Source organism: Meleagris gallopavo, chromosome 20 (assembly GCF_905368555.1).
Source record: "Meleagris gallopavo chromosome 20, MGAL_WU_HG_1.1, whole genome shotgun sequence".
Classification (NCBI taxonomy): Eukaryota; Metazoa; Chordata; class Aves; order Galliformes; family Phasianidae; genus Meleagris; species Meleagris gallopavo.
Genome location: NC_139423.1, coordinates 1,033,215 through 1,053,432, shown reverse-complemented (window position 1 = coordinate 1,053,432; position 20,218 = coordinate 1,033,215). Strand labels below are relative to the sequence as shown.

General features: G+C 47.4%; 1 protein-coding gene across 3 annotated transcripts in view; it reads right to left on the bottom strand.

Annotated features, from left to right (window-relative positions):
* Positions 1–20,218, bottom strand: part of DNAH9 (dynein axonemal heavy chain 9) — a 184,053-nt gene that overhangs the window by 112,985 nt on the left and 50,850 nt on the right. For all 3 annotated transcript variants that reach the window (XM_085240268.1, XM_085240269.1, XM_085240270.1), the window contains 10 exons: positions 19,052–19,262; positions 16,684–16,811; positions 16,087–16,195; positions 14,439–14,586; positions 12,689–12,863; positions 9,095–9,268; positions 8,218–8,425; positions 4,942–5,107; positions 4,242–4,344; positions 2,821–3,060 (listed from right to left, as the gene is read on the bottom strand). In XM_085240268.1, the coding sequence (XP_085096394.1) occupies positions 2,821–3,060; positions 4,242–4,344; positions 4,942–5,107; positions 8,218–8,425; positions 9,095–9,268; positions 12,689–12,863; positions 14,439–14,586; positions 16,087–16,195; positions 16,684–16,811; positions 19,052–19,262 (1,662 nt within the window). The remainder of the gene's footprint in view (positions 1–2,820; positions 3,061–4,241; positions 4,345–4,941; positions 5,108–8,217; positions 8,426–9,094; positions 9,269–12,688; positions 12,864–14,438; positions 14,587–16,086; positions 16,196–16,683; positions 16,812–19,051; positions 19,263–20,218) is intronic.

Below are 20,218 nucleotides of genomic sequence, written 5' to 3'. Positions count from 1 at the left end.
CTTTCTGACTGCAAACGGCCTCCAGCTCCTCTTGTTTATTACATGCTGCGTGCATTAGTGTAAAGGCACCTGAGCTCCTTTTGAGTGGCAGTAGCCCTAATAACCTCATGACCACACTCACGTGTTTCCACAGCCACCAACCTCACACCAACCCTCATGTTCTTCCTACAAAAGGGTGAGTCGTCCTCCTTCAGCAAGACACAAGACTGTGGGATCTTACTAGCACATCCCTCTCCTACAAGCACTGCGAATGTGCTTGTAGTGAATGAACCTATGAATGAAAAGGTATTTTGCTGACTGTTGCTTTGGGGTAGCCTTCCTTTTTTGTGTAACACTCACATGCATACCAGGTTCAAACCCAATCATTTTTCATTAGCTGCAACAATTAAGGCACGGGCTCCTAGAGTGTTTGTAATGAGACAATTAGCACAGGACTCCTTGTCATAAGAGCTGTCAGGCAGTTTTGACAAAGAGAATCAAGCTGAGTTTGCAAGGCCCTACTTAAATGTTTAGGTACAATATTAATATCTATTACGGTATGATAACAACAGAGCCATTGGACAAACTGCAAACGGAGCCATTGTTAACCACCTGTGCAGAACCAGCAATATCACAGCACAGAGGCAGCAAGTTCCAAAGGTTGCCTCCTCCACTGCTGCAATTTGCATATGTTTTGTGCCTTTAGCAGCTATCATTGGCTGCGTGTATAATTACAGCATAGCTGGTATAACAACAATCCCCGAGTGCCTTTTATATATGCAACTATTACATTATATCCAGCTAGCACATACAGTGTTTGATTGTTTGTTTGGGATTAAAAGGCATTACACACTGACCTACAAGCATTATATGTGCTGATTCTCTCCTTTCCCAAAGGCTAAGGAAACTCAGGCTTTCCTTCTTTGTCGGAGGTGTCTTTTCATTCTGCTTTATTTTCAGATGGCATCACACCAGGCGTTGCGACCAAACAGCAGACAGCAAGGTGGGTAGAGAACTGGTTGGACCAGCAGGCTCCAAGGTCACTGTTATCAGGTCTACCTGGAGGCCAAGCAGCAGCAGTGATCCCCAGGGTGGGGACTGGGGGAGCAGAGAGGAACTACATCATGACAGGCAGGAGAAAAGCTGCAGGCAGTTCAATCCACATGCAGGGAAAGACAGAGAAATGGGTTTGTTCAGGGTGGGGAAAAGGCCAAGGGGAACCCTACTGCTGTCTGTGACCAGCTAACGGGCAATATAGAGAGGACTGAGTATTATTTCCTTTGGAAGTACATAGCGAAAGGATGAGAAGCACAAACACTTTACAGCAGACTGAGTTTAACAGTATAGCAATGGCCATTGGGGCTGTGGGATCTTCAGTGCTGGGAATTCTGAAGTTGGCCCTGCTTGAGTCAGACAAGAGACCTCCTAAGGTCATTTCAGGGCTAAACTTACAAGATGTAATGAATGTAACACAGGGAAATGCATTCCCAGAGTTCAGAGCTTCACAACTTTTTTGGCAAAGCTAAACTTGGATATAAGGAAAAAGTCTTTTACAGTGAGGGTGGGGAGGCCCTGGCACAGGTTGCCCAGAGATGTGATGGGTGCACCCAGAGACTTTCAAGGCTTTGAACACCTCACCAAGCTGTGCATCTCTGCTCACTGCAGGGGAGTTAGACTAGGTGACTTTTAAAGGTTCCTTTTAACTCTGAGGATTCTGTGACTCTATGATTTGAAGTATTAAAAAAAAAAATAAAAAATCAGAAACAAATACCAAATAAAGGGTTTACAGGAAAAAAAAAAATAATAAAAACAAAAAAACTGAACCACAGCCTAAATAAACAAGACAAGACCAAGAAGCCAAATTCCGTCCCTCCTGCATCTCTGTGATAAACTGAAAGCCACCTGAGCTCCTATCACTGTCCCTATTCCAGAGGCTTGGAACTGAGATGTGGCAAGATGTTCTCTGATATCCCAGAGCCTTAGCATGCTTCAAACAGACCGCAGTTAGAACCAAAATACGCATCCACTGCTTCTCTCTCTTTCTGCTTCTCAAAGCACAGGTTAGAAGTCAGAATTCAGTATGGCCCGCACTAAAGCCAAATGCTGGTGATGTGTAGCTGAGAGCTAATGACAGGTCTGATTCTTCCTGCATGTGACCAAGTTACTAATTTGTTCAAGTTTCTGTTCTTAGATTCCCTACTGTTTGCCATTACTGCAGGGGGCATCCAAGCCTTTATTACCTTCTTGGTAAAATAAGCATCAACAAGAACAGCTTGTGGGTTAGGGTGATTCAAACCTCATCATCTCAAACTTCATTATTGGCTGGCAGCTTCTCCTTGGTAGGGAACCGGTTCTGGCAGTGATTCAGTCAGTAACTGAGAGCTGACTTGGAATCAAGCTATTTATCGATGCTTTTGATGTCATTTGTCACATGTGGGCTGGGTACCTGACCATGGAGAAACTATAAGGATGTGCCAGTGTGGGCTGTCTGAGACTCACTGAGACTCACAAAGCCAGCACCATTCCACCAACTAACAGTCACTTCACTAAGTGCTGACGTCAAGAGCCCAACAATCCCTTCAGCTGGCCTCTTCCACAGCCACACAGCCCAAACCTGCACCCCCTCCCACAGGCATAGCTGGAGAGTAAACCAGCTTCAAACTGGTGTTCCTCACAGCCCTGGCTGGTGGAATGCATCTAAAACCAAACATAGACTACAGAATGGACTGAGGTTCCTCTCTTTGCTCAGGAAGGACACCTGCTGCAACGTCGCAGGTGGGGAACACACACCTGCAGCTTCAAGCTGGGCTCCAAGTGCCACAAAATGACAGCTGCACTTACTTGGAAGATATTGGAGAAGTCTCTCAGGTTGAAAATGTAGTGGAACTTGATAGCCGTTGGGAGGAAAGCAGCAGCTACCCTCTGGTGCAGGCCCAGGGCCAGGGAGATCAGCTGCTGAGCTGACTTCTGTACAGCTTCTGAGAAATTCCTGCTCGCCAGGTGCTGCATTAAGATGGTGCTGTAGATCCTGGACAAGGCGTCCTGCCCAGGGCTGGAGAGGGCAAAGACGCAGAAGTGACGCTGAGGAAGAGAAAGGAAGAATGGAAAGGTCAGGGGGCTGTGCAACCACCCCTGTGGCACCTAAGGCTCTGAGGGACTTGGTGTCCATGTAGAATAAGGACACCTTCCATTTTCCAACTCTAATTTCCCAGCAGAGGAAAGTTGGCAAGTGGCTTCTTTCAGCTCTCTAAATGAGATTTTCTGCTGCATTCCACCATATATTAGAAGTTCAGCCTATCTGATGGTCTCACCAACTGACAGAGCATTGCCACTCCCCGTGCACTGTGTTTAACGCTTAAGATTCAGCAGAGTTAAGCTAAACTTGTGTTGCAGCCTCAAAAACCTAACACCAAGAGTGATTCTATCTGGCAGCCCACTTGGCCTCACTTTCTCACTCAGAGCCTGCTTCCCCAAATCCTGACTTCTGTGGCTTCATCTGCTCTTCCAGCAGCCCCTGGCCTTTTCCCAACACTCAGACTGCAGTAACACTTGGCTCTCCCATCCCACTGAACCTTCCCTCTCAAAACAGGATGACTAACCCATGCCATCTTTGGAAGGTTGTCATTTCCCAGAAGACTGATGTGGGACCCATCCCCTCAGCAGAGGAGCTCATTTCCAGCCATGGAACACTATTTTAACACATAACAGCTGAAAGGAGCCATGGCTTGGACTGACTCCAGTCATGAGACTTCTCCAAGAAGCTGTGATGCAGCTGGGAGGGGCAGAGCTGATGACTGTTGGCCCAGGTCAAGCCTCCCAGCTCCAGTAAAATCAAACCTGAGGTTTAACATCTCTTCTAAAATCTGTATTTGTAGTCTGTAACAAGATGATCTGGTGTGCGGCAACCAGCCCACGACAGGGGGTTGGAACTGGGTGGGCTGTAAGGTCCCTTCCAACCCAAGCCATGCTGTGATTCTACAATTCTACCACCAGCACTTGGTAATGTCTTTTTGTTTTTAAATACAGAAGTAGGTGTTCTTGTGTCCGTTTCCTTTGATGGAACAGCGAAATGCGAGGAAAACCAGACAAGGGAATATGGGAAGGAGCCTTACCACTACAAATTTTGGTCACCCAACCGATTAATGCTATTTCTACTGATAAAACAACAGCACTATCCCTGTCTGGTTTTCCTCTGCCCTCATGCTCCAACAACGTCCTATGAGATGAACTCAGCAGCAGACCTGCCCTGCTCCGGGCTCTACCTGCAGGCGTGGGTTGATGGTGAAGCTCCCTGCTGTTGGGTTCATGCATGACACATACTGCACGTTTGTGATCTCCTTCAGTGACAGCTTGGTCCTGTCGTACCTGTGGGCAAAACAGGCAGCAGGGTGAGCACAATGTCTGGGTTGGCTTCAGGGCTGCACTGGAGGTCCATGCCCAACATTCCCTATATGCAGAGCTGATACTGATACACCCTTATCCCTTGCAGCACTACCAGCTACAACATATAATTTCACTGATCTCCTTCCCAAGCACTGTCACTGCTTTTTCTTCAAATTACCTTTGCCTGTAGTAGAAAATGTTTGTTTTCTACTGGGTGAGTGCAAACAACATCAGGTGCTTGCAGCAAGGGCTCAGCAGGGATGCTTGCCCTCCATCCATCACCTCCCCGTTCTCAGCACTACAGGACATCAATGCTGAGCATTCTCCCTCAAGACTACAGCCACACACCACGCCAAGAGCAGAGCCAAGCATGTCTCAGCCAGGCTGGGAGCAAGCGAGCAGTTGTGCTGGGAAAGGGCAAACCTCTGAGTGTGCCCCAGAATTCTCCAGCCCAGAAAGATGCAATGGCAAACACAGGCCCGGAAGGGAGAACTACACTGCACCATCCTCCAAAAAGCCATCCTGAAATCTGGGTCTGAACCAAAAGATCTAAGCAGTGCAGCCCAGGCAGCCTCCTACCAGTGCCCATAGTCCAGGTGCTGCCTGATGAGCGTATGGGGCTGCACCGTCCCATAGGCATCCACTGCTGGCATGTTCATGTCATCGATGAAGTAGATGAGTTTCTTGGTGCCCGGAGGGCCATAATTTCTGCCAGCCTTTTTCTCTAGAGGCTTCTCAAGCACACCTGTATAGAGGAAGAGATGCAAATGTAAACTACCAGAGGGTCATGGCTGAAAAATAAAATAGGCTCCCAACCCAGCTCCATGCCACATGCAGCTGCACCAGCCCAAAGAGCTGGGTGATGCACAGGGCAGGCATCCTTTACTTCTATTAACAGGAATCACACAGGTTCCCTGCTCCCCTCCCAGAATACCCAAACCTCCCCACAATTTAACAACACTCATGTCCAATGTCAGCTGCCAGATTAGCCCTCAGATTTCAGCAGGGTCATGCATGAGCAAGGGAAAGGACACAAAGGAGAATTTCTTGTTTCAGAGCTTTGGAAGATACTACTCAGTTTTAGCAGAAGGCTGAGGTTGCATGTTGTACACTGTGAAACACAGTGAATATTTACAACACCAGGCCAGTATTTAATAAAAACCATTTCACCTTTCTGCACATAACATCTCATAGCTATTGGTTCCTTTGATTCTGAGCTACCTTTACTGGCTCAGCAAGTGGAAAATCAAACAGAAGCAGCTGTCTTCTGTTGGATGTGATGGATTCTCTCCCACGGATTGACTTGGAGCACATTCTGTTCTTAGGAGCTCACTGCTACCAGACCCAAGAGTAGAATTAGTTCCATTTACAAAGGCTGGGTTGTCAGCACATCTATAATAGCACAGCAAGCAACAATTCTTTGTAATTAGGGAAGACCTGCAAATGCAAACGGGACTGCAAACTTTAATAAGACTCTCCTTGTTTAAAATGTACATTTAATCCAATCATTACCACGTGCAGAAGTTATTAAGATAGATTTATGTTCTGTTGTTTTTTTTCAAGCTATGAATTATATATGCTTTAAAGCACCATTTGTTTTGGTTTTTTTTGTTGTTGTTTTGTTTTTTGCACTGCTCTGGTGCACTTCAGACAGCTTTTCCTTCCCACTCCTCAAAATTCAGCCCATTTCTGGTTGCAGACAGTTGCTGCAACTGGAAGGAATGGCATTCAAAGGAATGAACTGAGCTGAGAAAAATGATGACGCCTGCCTCAGCAAAGCATCTCCCCCCCCTTTAGTAAAACCATAAGATTTGAGATTTCTGGTAGCAAGTTAAATTAAGTGTTTCAAATAAGCATTTAATTTAAATTTAATTAGCCCTTAATGAACATATAAAATCAGCCCTTTTTGAAGTTACACAAATATTCAGGAGATTCTTCACACTGAAACGCAATTACTGGGGATCAAGTGACAGGTTGGTGAAGGATGCTTTTTAATTTGAAGCCATATCCCACAGTAACAATAAGGGTCCACATCTCTACCTCTGTGATGCTACATACTTGAGCTGGAACCTAAAAAGAAATGATCTCTGCAAATGGGACTTTGCAGACATCTCTCCTCTGCTTGCTGATGGGGGTGGGAGAGGCACTTAGTCTAAGAAACTGCTGACTTGAAGGTTAGGGTCTTTTATCTTTTTTTAAGGAGATCTAAAAAAAAAAAAAAAAAAAAAAACCAACAACAACAACAACAAGAAAACTGCTTTGTATCCATGTTTTACAAATTTAAGAGGTGCCTACTGGGGAAAAAAGCAGCCAACTGACAAACTGCACCAAAAGGGACAAATTAACTCTAAAAAATGAGCAGTGGGGAAGCCTGCCGAGCAGCATAAATCATGCTTCCCAACACAAGGCTTGCAGCCATGTCTTCACCCCAAGCAACACAAGTTGTTCCCCTCTACAGAGGAGGAATGTCCCCATCTCAGACCACAGCTGCTGGCTGCAAGAAATAGGGACACTGCCAGGGGTGTACAAATGGCAGCACTGCTCACAGTAGCTCAGCCCATCCAATGACTCCAGGGCATCCCAGAGGGAGCCCAGAAAGGAAAAATGGGACCAGACAGGAGGAGAGGAGCCCTCTGCCATCACCATGCTCCTGACAAGGTCTCAGTGATGCTTCAGGAATGGTGCTCTCATACAGGGCCAAGGGAGCAAAAGGACTTCAGGCCACGTGGATCACAACAGGAGAGGGTTTAGAGGAGCGATATAAAGGAAGTGCTTTGCTTTATGGTGACCCTCAAGCACTCTTCAATTCAAAGCAAGCTGGGCTGTTCCATTCTGGGTTAATAAAAACACACAAAAATAACTTTTTCTGTCTTTTGGGCAACTCAAAGTAAAAAAAGCCTTTCCAAAATGGTCCACTGCAAGAATCTCCATCTTTCTCTTTGTTTCTGAAGAAACCACACAGCAAACTGACCTTGCCTTGATCCCTAGGACTCCGAGCCCCCATGCAGGCTGGGGGCAGACCCGCTCCATGGGGACATGCTGGGCTGCAGTGGGATGCAGAGGAAAACACCAGCAGCAGGCAGCCCTGGCTCCCAGCCTTGCCTATCTCCCTTCACACTATCCTCCTGGTAATTGGGATGCAATTCCCATCATCATATCCCCAGGACAGTTTGGATCCTAGCCAAGAATCCTATCTTATTCTGCATAGCTTAAATTCAAACACCTTAAAGACAAACCTCCAGACAAGAATGAGCTGCATGCTGTGCAAAATAGGAGTGGATTTAAGCACATACTTCAGCACAGCCCTGAACTGGAATCATGTGTTCAGAATTCAATTTCTCATGTTGGAAAACATCATCTCCCATGAAACCAGGGCTGCATAGTATCAGCACAGAGCACACAAACCAAACAAAACCTGTAAGCGACCAGGCAGCTCACTATGGTTTCCCCTCCAAGCTGCAGTGTGTGTCCCACTCTGAACCCTATGGGATTCCTGGGCATCAGGTACCATGCTAGAGGAGCTCATAGAATCGCAGAACCGCAGCATGGGTGGATTGGAAGGGACCTCACAGCCCCCCAGTCTCACTATTGCCATGGGCTGGTTGCCCCCACATGCTCAGACTGCCCAGGGCCCATCCATGGCCTTATGCACCTCTGGGCATCCACAGCTGTCCGGGCAGCAGTGCCAGGGCCTCACTGCCCTCTGAGTAAAGAATTTCCTCCTTACACCCAACCTAGCCCCCCCCGCTTCTAGTTTAAAGCCATTACCCCTAGTCTTTTCACACATAAATCTGCCCGCTGCCACCCCTCTGTTGATGCAGCCACAAAAGTCCCGCAGCTCAGCTGCTGCCTCACCTTGCAGCATGGCAGAGGTGGTGTAGTAGTTGAACGGGACCTTCTTCACCACGTACGCATCTGTGTCCAGAGAGGAGAGTTTGTCCCCCACCAGCACAGACTTCCCAGTGCCTGCACTGCCCACCAGCATCACCGGGCGCTGGCGCTCCAGGAGCCGATCCATGAAGTACCGCAGCCGGACCGTCTCGGTTGTGGGCACGAGGCAAGCCTGAGGACAGGGGGGAATGAGAAGGTGAGCAATTCCCATCACTGCCACAACACACAGCCATGCTCCGGGGAGCAGAAAACCTGGGAGAGGTGGGAATGGATGAGGAGACTCCAGTTTGTAGACCACACCTGGAAGGGGAATGATACACAGCTGCCAGCCATTAAAATTAAACTGACTGTGCAGATGAAACCCTGACAGCTGGATGCTGGCAGCAGCATCTGGATCTCCCCACAAACACACATTGTGCTAAAATGGTAATGACTTTTTCAAGTCATCTGCTCACGGCGGCACTTCCAAAAGGAGAGGAAAGTGCAGCTGGCAAATGCAGCTCTCCATCTGCAGACACTTTTCGCCTAACTCACAAAAACATCTCTATTTTGAGACAGGTGCAGAACAACAACGTGGTGCCTCGGGGGCTTCGTCCCAACGCCGTCTCTCTGCTCTTGGTGAGCTGCCACCAAACCCACCTCTCTGCACATAAGTTGTATGTGAAAGGCCGATGGAAGGTGATCTGCACAGTCCAAGCACTGTAATGAAAACTGGATATATAGTTGTACCTCATGCAGAAATGCATTCTTATTGAGAAGAGCCCGATGTTTAATTGTGCATCAACCTAAAGCCTGCTTACAGTCACCAAATGCACAATCAATCCACACAAGGCACACAAACCTGTAATGGCACTTCTGGATCAAATTCAAACTGGGGGATCAGTTTAGACCAAGGCTCAAACTTCTTTGTTTCTGGATCGATGTAAAAGTCAAAGACCGTTCCCTGAGAGGGAAACTTGATCGTCTTGAATTCCGCCACCCACCACTTGCTGAACTCCACTCTGTAATCCACAAGCTGTGAGACAAAAAGGGAAGAAAATATGCTAATCTGGAGGAATTCATCAGTGCTGGAGAACGTTAGCAGCCTCAGTCCACCAAAGTGGGATTGGTGCTTAAAACACATTCCACACTATAACGGTCTTACGCTTTTTCCTATTATTAAGCCTAATTTTTCATTTCCTCTGTTTCTTCTCATTGCTCCTATTTACTCATCTAAATAATTCATCCTCTGTGTTGATCACTCTCACAGCAGATAGATGGATCAACCTGAAAAAGAGCAATACGTGCCTGTGACTAAACAGACCACTTGATTGATTTGTGGTGCCTGCTTCTTCCAACAGACAAGGACACAACATCCGTCTACGCCGGTGGCCATGGTTAGTCAAAGCATGCATACTAAAGCTTCTCCTCATAAATCACAGCAATCTATTAATAACAGTTGTTGTTCTGGAGCAACAGGACTGTGCCAATACACCAAGGCAGAAGAAGGGACCGTGTGCCCTCAGCTCTGCTTTCTTCTTGTTCCTCGTTACATCTTTCCAAGCATGGAGATTTTAGAGCATCTTGAATTTTACAAGAGCTAATTTCAGTGCTGGTTCAGGACTTGCAAAACGTGCTTATCTTCCTCCTCTGACACGATCTCCTATATGACACCAGGCAAGCCTGCATGCAGACCGGGGGTATTTCAGCCTTCTGCCCCAGGGAGGAGTGGCAGGGAGGGAGGGAAAGATGTTAAAAAGATGTCTGTGAAACACTGGATGCAAAATTTATCCAGCTTTAACACTACTGAGTCTTTCTGGGGCATCTATGGCACTCTCCCCCCATTACTATGCCACACGCTTTCCCAGGCCAGAAGCTGGGACTGCCAGAACATTGCCTCCATGCTGATAAGTCTCCATCAGAGCTTGAATTGCCACCAAACATCCCCTGAGCCATCACTCATCAAAAAGCCTAGAGGATCCTAAAACCAGCTTTTTCATATTCCTGATTTTGCATCCTCGTGCTATTCAGAGAAGGGGAATAACTGTAATTCTCCATTCTCTCACTGTCACAACCTCTCAGTGCCAGCAGCAGAGCAGCCTTCAGCAGGAGGGACACACAGCAGTGCTGGAAGCCCTCTCGCAGCATTGCCCTCACTCCTGCAGCCCAGGCTGCCTGCAGCTGCATGGATTCCAGCCCCAGCCTCACTGCCAGGACGGCCTGCAGCTCAAACTGCTTCCTTAATAACAACCCTGCATGGATTGCCACTCATCTCAGAGCCTTGAAATGGCAAATTTATCATCTGGTTTTGTACAGGGCCCTGCTACCCACCACCACACGCAGAGTGGCGAGAAGCCTTCCTGACTCTTTGCTCCTGACATTTCAGTAGCAAAAGGTCAATGCGAAGGGCACCTTCAATGGAAAGCAATAAACAGATTTTATATTGGATCATTTTTCATCAGGCTTCCCCACGCTTGGACCGCCGCACCCTCGCTCTCGGCACTGACATTTACAGAGCTTCAGAAGCAGCCCCACGCTGATTGGCATCCCACAGGGCCGCTGTGTGCATCCTCCTGCAGCCATCACCAGGCTCTGGGAGCCCAGCAGGCCCTGGCAATGCAGAAATGGCTGCAACAGTGCCAGGGGTGCAGGAGCAGAGCTCTGGGGTGGGGGACATGGCATCCATTGGCCAAGCAGCTGCGTTCCAGCCAGCTTGCTGAAGGAGCTGTGAGCTCCTGTGGTTACACAGCAGTCTGCACTGCTGGAGCAAACACAGTGCTTCCCGGTCTTAGTTGTTTTCTTTTTTATCCCCCTCCCCACTAAGGACAATTATTTCCCAACTATCACATAAGGAATTGAGGGGTTAAGGCTTCCACAAGGACCACAAAAGCCATTCTCATCCAGCTCACACAGTACCAGGAGGCATGAGGGCTCTTGGTAAGCGCCAAGTCTGTCTTCAGTTGCTCATCACTTCCCAAAGCTCCTTGCTATGAAGCAGTCCAGCAGGTATTTCTGGCCCGTGGTAAGGCACACTGTTCCGAGCTAAGCCATGCAGCTGGGAAATGGGGCAGAACAAGAGGTCAGGGGGGAGAGAAATGTCCCTTTATCCTCTGCTTCCCCAGTGCAACTCTAGAGAAGATCCTTGCAAGTCCCACTGTGTTCCCACACCAAAGCCACTCTGTTCCAGCTCTACTTTGAGTACCAGGGTCTGAAGAGGGAGTTTAAATTGTGCGCTGTCAGATGATGACCTTGAGGAAACTCAGTCTTACAATACTACCACCATGTGAGGAATCACACCCACCTCATCTAATGCAAGCTGATGGATACGGAGGCAGACAGCTGCAGTTAATCTATAGGATAGATGTACTGTGGAAAGCAGCACAGGGAGGAGTGCCCTGCCTTCCTCTGCCTCTCAGACAGGACCATACTTTGACTGTCAGAGACTGGTGATACATGGTCTGATCAACCCTCCTACCCAAGAAAATCCTCATCTCTAGGTTGTGCCCTCCAGCACTAATCTATGGTCCAAAAGCTTGACTGTGCCCAGCAGCTCACTCCAGGGAACCAGCTGCCTGCCCAGAGGGAGTTTCCACACCACCCACCCCAGTAGCTGGCAAAGCAGCTATGTGGCTGCTCCTCTGCACTAGTGCAGGGGCAAGAGAGTTGAGAGGTCCAACAACAGTTGCAGAAGCCTTGGCCAGACTCTAAGAGACCCACGCTCTCTAAAGAGGGACCCTTTTTTCACATTTCATTTGCAATTATTCCAGATTTTCAACAGCCACATAACAATTCTGGATGGACTGAAGACTTAAGCGCCCAAAGGGCACCACGTTTTTGATCCTGTCTGACAGCCCTCCTCCAGCAAGCAACACCTTGGAGAGAGAGCACAGCCACTACTTCCACCTAAAAGGACACCCATAATCCCCAGGACACATCATGCCCTGCTGACCACTTCTCTTTCTCACATGCTTTTATCAGAAAGTCAGGACTACCAATTGCTGACACACGCCTCTTTTTAACAAAAGCCAGTGGTAGCAAAGGACCGGCTGGTTTCTGTCACACAGTACAGTGTCTACCTGTGCAATCTGATGGCTGAAAGGCTGCTCAGCAGATACATCACCTGATAAACCACACTTAATTTCATCACATTAAGCCTATCCACACGTCTCTATAAATTAACTTTGTGTTTCTCCCTATTAAAACATGCCTGCGTGAACAAACATCCCTTCATCGCTTGACCCTTACACTCTCCCCTTTCTGGTACTATGGAGGTCATTTGCAAACAGAATTGTTGTATTCACATTTCTAATTTGTTATTAACCACATGCAAGCCCCAGGAAGTCAGCATTACTGATAGAGAACTACATGTTGGAAAATATTAAGGAAAAAAAAAAAAAGGAAAGAAAAAAAAAAGAGACACGCATAGAAGATTGATGAAGCAGCGGCTTCTCATTACCTGGTCTTGAAACATTGATCCACCAAAGGCCCAGACAGCAGCAAAGACAAAGTAAAGTTCATACAGCTCCTTGGGGCAGTCGGGAGGGGTGTTCTCCTCCGTCAGGAGGCACTCAAGGAGGTAACACAACATCTGAACCACGCTCTGCTCAGGAATGGGAATAATCTTCTTAAACCTAAGGGATGGAAATTGAAAGCACGGGAAATGTAATTGGGTCCAGCACTACAATCACTCTCAACACAGGAAGATAAGCCTAGAAACTCTTTTTTCAGATTATTAGCATTTTACTTTTCTTCAGTGCTTGTCTTTTTCACAAGTACAGGGATAAAGAGAACCTCCATTCTCCTCCCTGGATCTGCTGGTGCTGGCACATACACAGCTAATAACAGTAATCGGAAGTTTCAAGCATTTTTAAAACTTTGATCCTCTTGAAAGAAGTAAAATGGCAGTCTTGCTAAAGGCAATGATTTCCTGCGAACACAGGGAGTTCAAAAGCGGTCAAATAGAGGAGTAATAAAATAAACCCTTTCATCTTGCCATTTTACATTCATTTAAGCTACACTTACAGAATTCCAAACTAATATTGTAGCAGAACTGAAGTCCTCCATAAAGTAATTATAGCTATTTGAAAGGTTGGTGCTACAATTTCTGAATTAAGCAAGCTACCAAAATACTCAGCTCAGGGCTGTCTGCAGCTAATCTTATGGATTTCACACTCTGACACAATGACGTTCAGCAGAGTGGGAAATGTCCACTGGACTTTGCTGCTGGCAGCCACAGTCAGCTTCTTTTCACAGGGAGCAGCTCCCTTCTACCTCCTGCCCAACTCTAATTTCCAAAGGCCGCTGTCTTCATTAATTCAGACTCTTCTGATACGTCCTTATTTTGATCAATAACGCTAATGCTCAACTGTATCCTGACTTCTTTGGTGTGTTCTTTTGTTTGTTCATTTGTTGGATGGTTTTTCAAGGAAAATGGAAGCAAGCAGAGGATGTGAGAAGCTTCCTTACTTGGACTTGTTGGGACTCTGCTTTGGCCAATCCTCATCACGTGAGGACTAACAGAGCTCTCCCCTTAACGACCGAGCAAGAACCATAGGACTCCACCTGGGAACTAACTCAACCCAAGAAGGATCAGGGCCCTTCCAAAACTGCAAGTTCATATGCATTGGACAGTTGTCCAACTGTGAAATACATCTAGGCTAGATGTCTGCACATACTGATTTCATTTTGTTCAAGTGCACTGGAAAAGAAATTCAAGATAGAACTGCCTCGGGAGCAATCCTACTTTCCCCTCACAAACACGGGAAAAAAGAGAGAAGAAGGAAAAAGGAGATCTGATCTCTCCACCACCCGCACTACAGACTGAAACTCTTCTTCAGCAGTGCTCTAAAATCTGATCTACTGAAAAATAACTTCTGGGGTGGACTCAGGTCCAGTCTGACACTTTGGGAGTCTAAGAAGACTTTCTCTTAAAGACCTCCTGCATTTACTTTCCAAGAGATGCAGAACTGGCACAAGAAGTACAGGCACAATCAGATTAAAACAACATCTGCCAATAAAGGAGGGCAAGAGTGTTGGCTTGTTTCACTGCTTCTCTGTGGTTAAGCCAGTGCTGCTCAAAGCCCTTAAGGGGAAGGAGGAAACTTCTACCCTCTACTGCCACATCCCCCAGCCCCAGCACAGCACAGCCAGTGTAGGAGCAGAGCACGTCCTCCTGCCCTGGGGGAAGCAGTCACTGCAGCTGGTACCTTGTCCTCAGGGTGTCCAGGCAAGGTGGCAGGTACTTATCAAACAGAATGGTCAGGTTGGCTCTTTCTGATTGGATCTCTCGCTTGTCAACCCAGCTGCTCACTGGGGGATTCCAGCCCAGATCTGCAGAGTTGATGTACAGGATCCCTTTAGGGTGAGAAAAAAAAACACTGAGGACACAGCAGAGACCTCTCTTGGCCTTCAGCAGAATTGCTCAGCGACTTTCACACAACCAGCTACACCTGGATGCCCCATTACACACCCCACCATAGAGGGTTTCCACAGCCCAGCCACTGCTCTGCCCTTCATCCCCACCACTGTGACCATCCCTCATCACAGAGGAGCAGCAAAAAGCTGGCAGAAAGGGCTGAGGAGCTGTGCAGCTCTGGGCAGGGTGTGCCTTGTGGGCTCCTCAACACCAACACAGCCAGGCATGGGGCCTTGTGGGGGTGCCATCACCACGAAGGGTTAACAGAAGTTTTCATCTGCTGGATGAAAATCTTGACGTGAGCCAGCAGGGAGCACTTGCAGCCCAGAAGGCCAACAGTACCCTGGGCAGGGAGAGGACTGTCCCACTCTGCTCTGCCCTCATGAGGCCCCACCTGGAGCACTGTGTCCAGACATGGGGCCTCCAGCACAGGAAAGGTGAGGAGCTGTTGGACTGGGTCCAGAGAAGGACCAAGAAGGTGCTCAGAGGGCTGGAGCACCTCTGTTATGAAGAGAGGTTGAGGGAGCTCATTCTGGAGAAGAGAATGCTCTGGGGAAGCCCCACTGTAGCCTTCCAGTACTTAAGGGGCATGCAGGAAAGCTGGAGAGGGACTCTGTCAGGATATGTAGTGATACAACAAGGAGGAATTATTTAGATTTAAAAGAGGGGAGATTCGGGTCAGATGTGAGGAGGAAGTTCTCTACCCCAAGGGTGGTGAGGCCCTGGCACTGCTGCCCAGAGAAGTGTGCGTGCCCCATCCCTGGAGGTGCCCAAGGCCATGGATGGGCACTGGGCATCCTGAGCTGGGAGAGCAGCCAGCTCCTGGTACAGGGTGAGACTGGATGGGCTTTAAAGGTCCCTTCCAACCCAACCATGCTACCATTCTGCATATACCCCTAGAAATGTCCACTCTTCAGTGAATTCACTTCACAACCCTTCTGCAGGATAAAATGCAGAGGAGAAACACTAACAGTGAAGGGACACAACCTAGAAAACATGATGACATCTCTTGACTGACTCAAAGTCAGAACATGGTCCTGCTTGAGTCATGTTATTGCTCTGGGTCTCACTCCCCCTAAATGTGAAAGTAGGAGACACCTTCACTCCCTCCTCTCTTGCTTCATGCACTTTTCCTGAAGATCAGGGGCTCTCTGGAATATGGACTGTCCATACAGGGCCCTGCACAACTGCAGCACTCAGCACCGCTGCTGCTGTCATCATCCATCAGCATCAGAGAGCTATGGTTACATCTTTAAGACACATGGATTTGAGTTTAGGATCCTCAGTTTGCCCATGTGCTCAGGGATACACTGTCCATCAAAGATGAGCGTGATCCCAAGTTGGGAACTTCCAGTGGGATCCAACAGAAGTCTGGTGAATGGCAATGGATCCCAGTTTGTCCCTGCAACACCCCAGGGTGAGCTCAGACCAGGACTCACCTGCTCTGGACACAGTTGCTGGGGTGGCTGTGCGCAAGTGGCTGATCTCAAAGACCAGTCGCATGGTTGGGTTCAGGGGGATTCTCTCATTGCTTGCCAGGGTCAGCACCTGCACATGGCACACAGAGCAGCACAATTCTAGGGTTAATGCATCCTCAGGAACAGGACTGACAAGTGCTCAGTACTTTGCACTCAAAGCTTGGTTGCTGTCAGATCGGTTCCTCCAAGCACAGCAACTGATTTCTAACAGGTAGTGTAACAATCCCTCTCTTCCACAACCCAGAATCAACGGCACTCCCTTGGTGTGAGAGAAAACGTGCATAATTACGCACTATTCTCTATTTTTAAAGGGTCTGCAGTTATTGTCAGGACAATGTGGTTACTCGTGATTCCAGTTTCTCAAGAAAGGGAAATTCCCATGAAAGCATGCTATTTTCCTCACAAATCATTTTCTTAATGTAACATTGTTTGGTATAGCTGAAAAAAGTCATAACTGCATTATTCAAGGAGGTGTTACTTCTGTGTATGCATTTCTCCCATGTTGAACCACACCATGCAGTTCAAGGAATGTCTGCTTCTTTAATTTATTTTAATTACCTTATTATCATCCATCACTGTATTAAGAGACTCGATCCACATCGGATCAATATCTCCATCTAGTACCATCCACTTGGGGCCGTCGTGTGTGATGTTGGCCAGCTCTCTCATGATTGATGAAAACAGCCCTGGGAAGATGACATGAATATCCTGATTAACAAATCTGCCACCTGCTCTATTTTCTCTAGCATCTTGCTAAGAGTTATCATAATTAATGCTTTCATCTTAAGCATTCAGAACACCGCACACCTGTACATGTTTTAAGTAATAAATACGTCTGTATCACAATATGGGTCTAGTCTGCTTTGAAGGAATTATTATGTTATCAGTCAGTATCACTTGAAGATGACTGCAGACCTACACACAAGCTTCATTCCCACTGAGAATAAGGGGTATGAGAAGCAAAAAGGAGATGCTGAGAGGCAAAAGAAAGCATGAATTACACAATGAAGGGAAAACCATTTGAATCTGCCTTGGAATTTCTTATAAATGTTTTTTTCCTTTTTTTTTATGGCTCAAAGTATTTCAGGGAAATCAAGATGCATTAAACACTGGGTCACGGCTTTAGTGAGATTGAGGGGAGAACAAGCAGGGGATGGCATTGAATGACAGAACAAAATGTCAGTAAAATCAAGGAGACAGAGAGGATGCAGTGTCTCGAGGGGAGTAAATAATGAATGTTAAGAAGAGCGAGGAGGCTGGGAACAGAGCAGCAGTACTGCAGAGCAAATGGAAACTCCACGAAACCACATCTCTGTTCTACACATGGAAACACCGAGGGAGATGCTGGTCTCCATGAAGAAACATCAGGCAAACATGAAAGAAAAACAAAGCGTCTCTCCTGATGAATTGTTAACAAATACAGTTCTTTCCTCCAAGAGAAGCTATTTCTTTGTGACCCACACCAGGAATGGAGGGTGGCATTACATGACTGAAAATTAAGCCTGCGCACAGCAAATGCAGAAGAGTTCACCTGATTTGGGTATCTCATTCTGAGATTAAGTCACACTGAGATTAAGGGCACTCCACTGGCTCTGCCTCTATGCAGCCCCTCACATGTTGGACACGTGCCATGCAAACTGCCCCTGAATCTGCTCCAAGATCATTAGTAGCTAAAATATCGACTGTCTCAGAGCATCAATGCTCTCCTCATATGCTCTGTGACAGCAGCAGGGAGAAAAGTGCCTCTCTCCTAACCTTGTGCATCCACACCACAGAGCTGTCAAGAGGCTTAAAAGAGGAGCTTGATTTTATAAAGCGCACTTTTAGGACTCCCTCGTGGGACCTTCTACCATCTAACAGTACAGCCTTTTCAGCTCTCAATAATGAACAGTGGTGCGATGACAGCATCACCTCTCGTTGGACTGTGGGAAAAATCTCCTTGCTGCTATTTGGCCGAAAGAAACAAAGTTTTCAGGAATGGCCAACACAAAAACTGTTTGCCTTTAAACCTCAGGGCAGAATCACCTATGATCCCTTGAAATGTTGCAGGCCAGGCAAGAAAGAGTGCATGCCTTTACTACGTCCCGTGCTGCTACTCCGTGCCACCTGCAGCCCTCCATCTGCTGCTGCAGCCCTCCTGCACAGCTCTGCCTGCGTCCCGCACTTCCCTCCCTCACTTTTCATTTAGGGTCCCTAATTACAATTAAATGAAATGAACCCTGACATTGGAGCAAAGCAGGGGATCAGGAGGGGTCCATGGCAGGGGGGGGAGGGAGAGATGGGTGACAGTTTGTCTCCATATCTTTGACGAGATTCTGGCTGAGGATGATTGATGGCAATGCCTTTCTCCCAAACCAGCTGCGAACATAAATCAAAACTGCATTTCTGCATTAAACACAGCCAAGAGTTGCCTGTGACCTTTCAGCTAGTTTTAAACATGGCTTATTTTCCTTTGGAGTGATGAGGACTGACAGTCTGGCAAGTCCTGGTGTACTGCAGAGATCGGGGAGCGACTTGGTGGAAAAGCATCACTTCCAGGGCTGGTGTGTGTGTTCTACCAGCAGTAGAAACTCACGGCTGGCACACACTGAGGGGCCCCAGCACACATCTCTTTTGTCACTGGACCAGCTCACTCCAGTTTATCTGTCCCATTTAGGAACTGGTAACTGCTGGTCTTAAGGGACATGACACTTATTCTCAGGGCAGTAGCATAAAGCAGGCTTATGTTACACTTCCCATCTGAAGATCAAATAGCCGAAACATCCTATAAATCCTTTCAACCACAAAACTCTCACGTGGGTGTGAGAAGCGGTCAAACGCCAGGCTTTGCGACCTGCACACAGAGTCCTCCTAGGTTGCTCAAGAAGTTCATAAAAAAAATAAAAACCCTTCCTTATCCACTCATTCAGGGAGAAAATACACTTACCGTCCTTCCATTCTCTTGTTGCTGGGTTTATGATGCCAAAAAGCTCATCGTTGGTGACTGCTTTGGGGTTGAGGTCTGTCCAAACAGGCCGTCGCTTCATTATCTGGTAAGTCCTATTCAGAGACCTCATTACCTGCGACTTGCCCGTGCCTGCATTACCCACCACAAAGACAGAGTGCCGTACTGTCAGCAGCTCCTCCAGCTGCACCACCTGAAAAAAAAGCATGCCCAAATTTCAGACAACAATGCCATATTGAAGTTCAGACCTACAAAGCAGCTTCTGCTGAGCCTTTTCTTTAGAAAGATGTGACCAAGACATGCAAATGGATTTGGCTCCAGTTTGATCTAGCCACTCTGATCGTGATGGTTGAGAACCTCAGACTGCAAATAAATCACCAGCACTATTTTGCCTGACCAATGGTGGCCTCCTATGATGCAGTAATAGCATCAGTAGACAAAGAAAGAGCAACTGATGTCATCTACCTGTACTTCTGCAAGGCCTTATCTACGATGCCACACCACATTCTTATCTGTAAATTGGAGGAGAGACACAGATTTAAACTATTTGGACTATTCAGTGGGTAAGGAATTGGTCAGATGATCACAGCCAGAGGGTTGTGGTCAGCAGATCTGTCTAGGTGTAGGTTGGTGATGAGCAGTGTCTCCCAAGAGCCAGTCTTGGGACTGATGCTCTTCAGCACAAGAAATGTGGAGCTGTTGTAGTGTGTCCAGAGGAGAGATACAAAGGTCACCAGAGGGCTCCAATCATCTCTTATGAAGAAAGATCGAGGGAGCTGGGTTTGTTCAGCCTGGAGAACGGAAGACACCAGGGAGTGGTCCGCCAGTACTTAAAGTAAGTTTGTGAACAGGACAGAGAATGACTTTCTACACAGTTGAATGGTGATAGGACAAGAGGGAATGGCTTTGAATAACAGAGGGGAGATTTTGGTTAGTCATCAGGAAGAAATTCTTTACTCAGAGGATGGTGATGCCCTGGCACTGCTGCCCAGAGAGCTGTGGGTGCCCCATCCCTGGAGGTGCCCAAGGACATGGATGGGCCCTGGGCAGCCAGCACAGAGCTATGATTTTGTGATTTATACCTTATAGCTGTTGGCTGACAAAGCTCTGATCTCCAGGGGTCATGCTTTCATCAAGCAACAAGGGTTG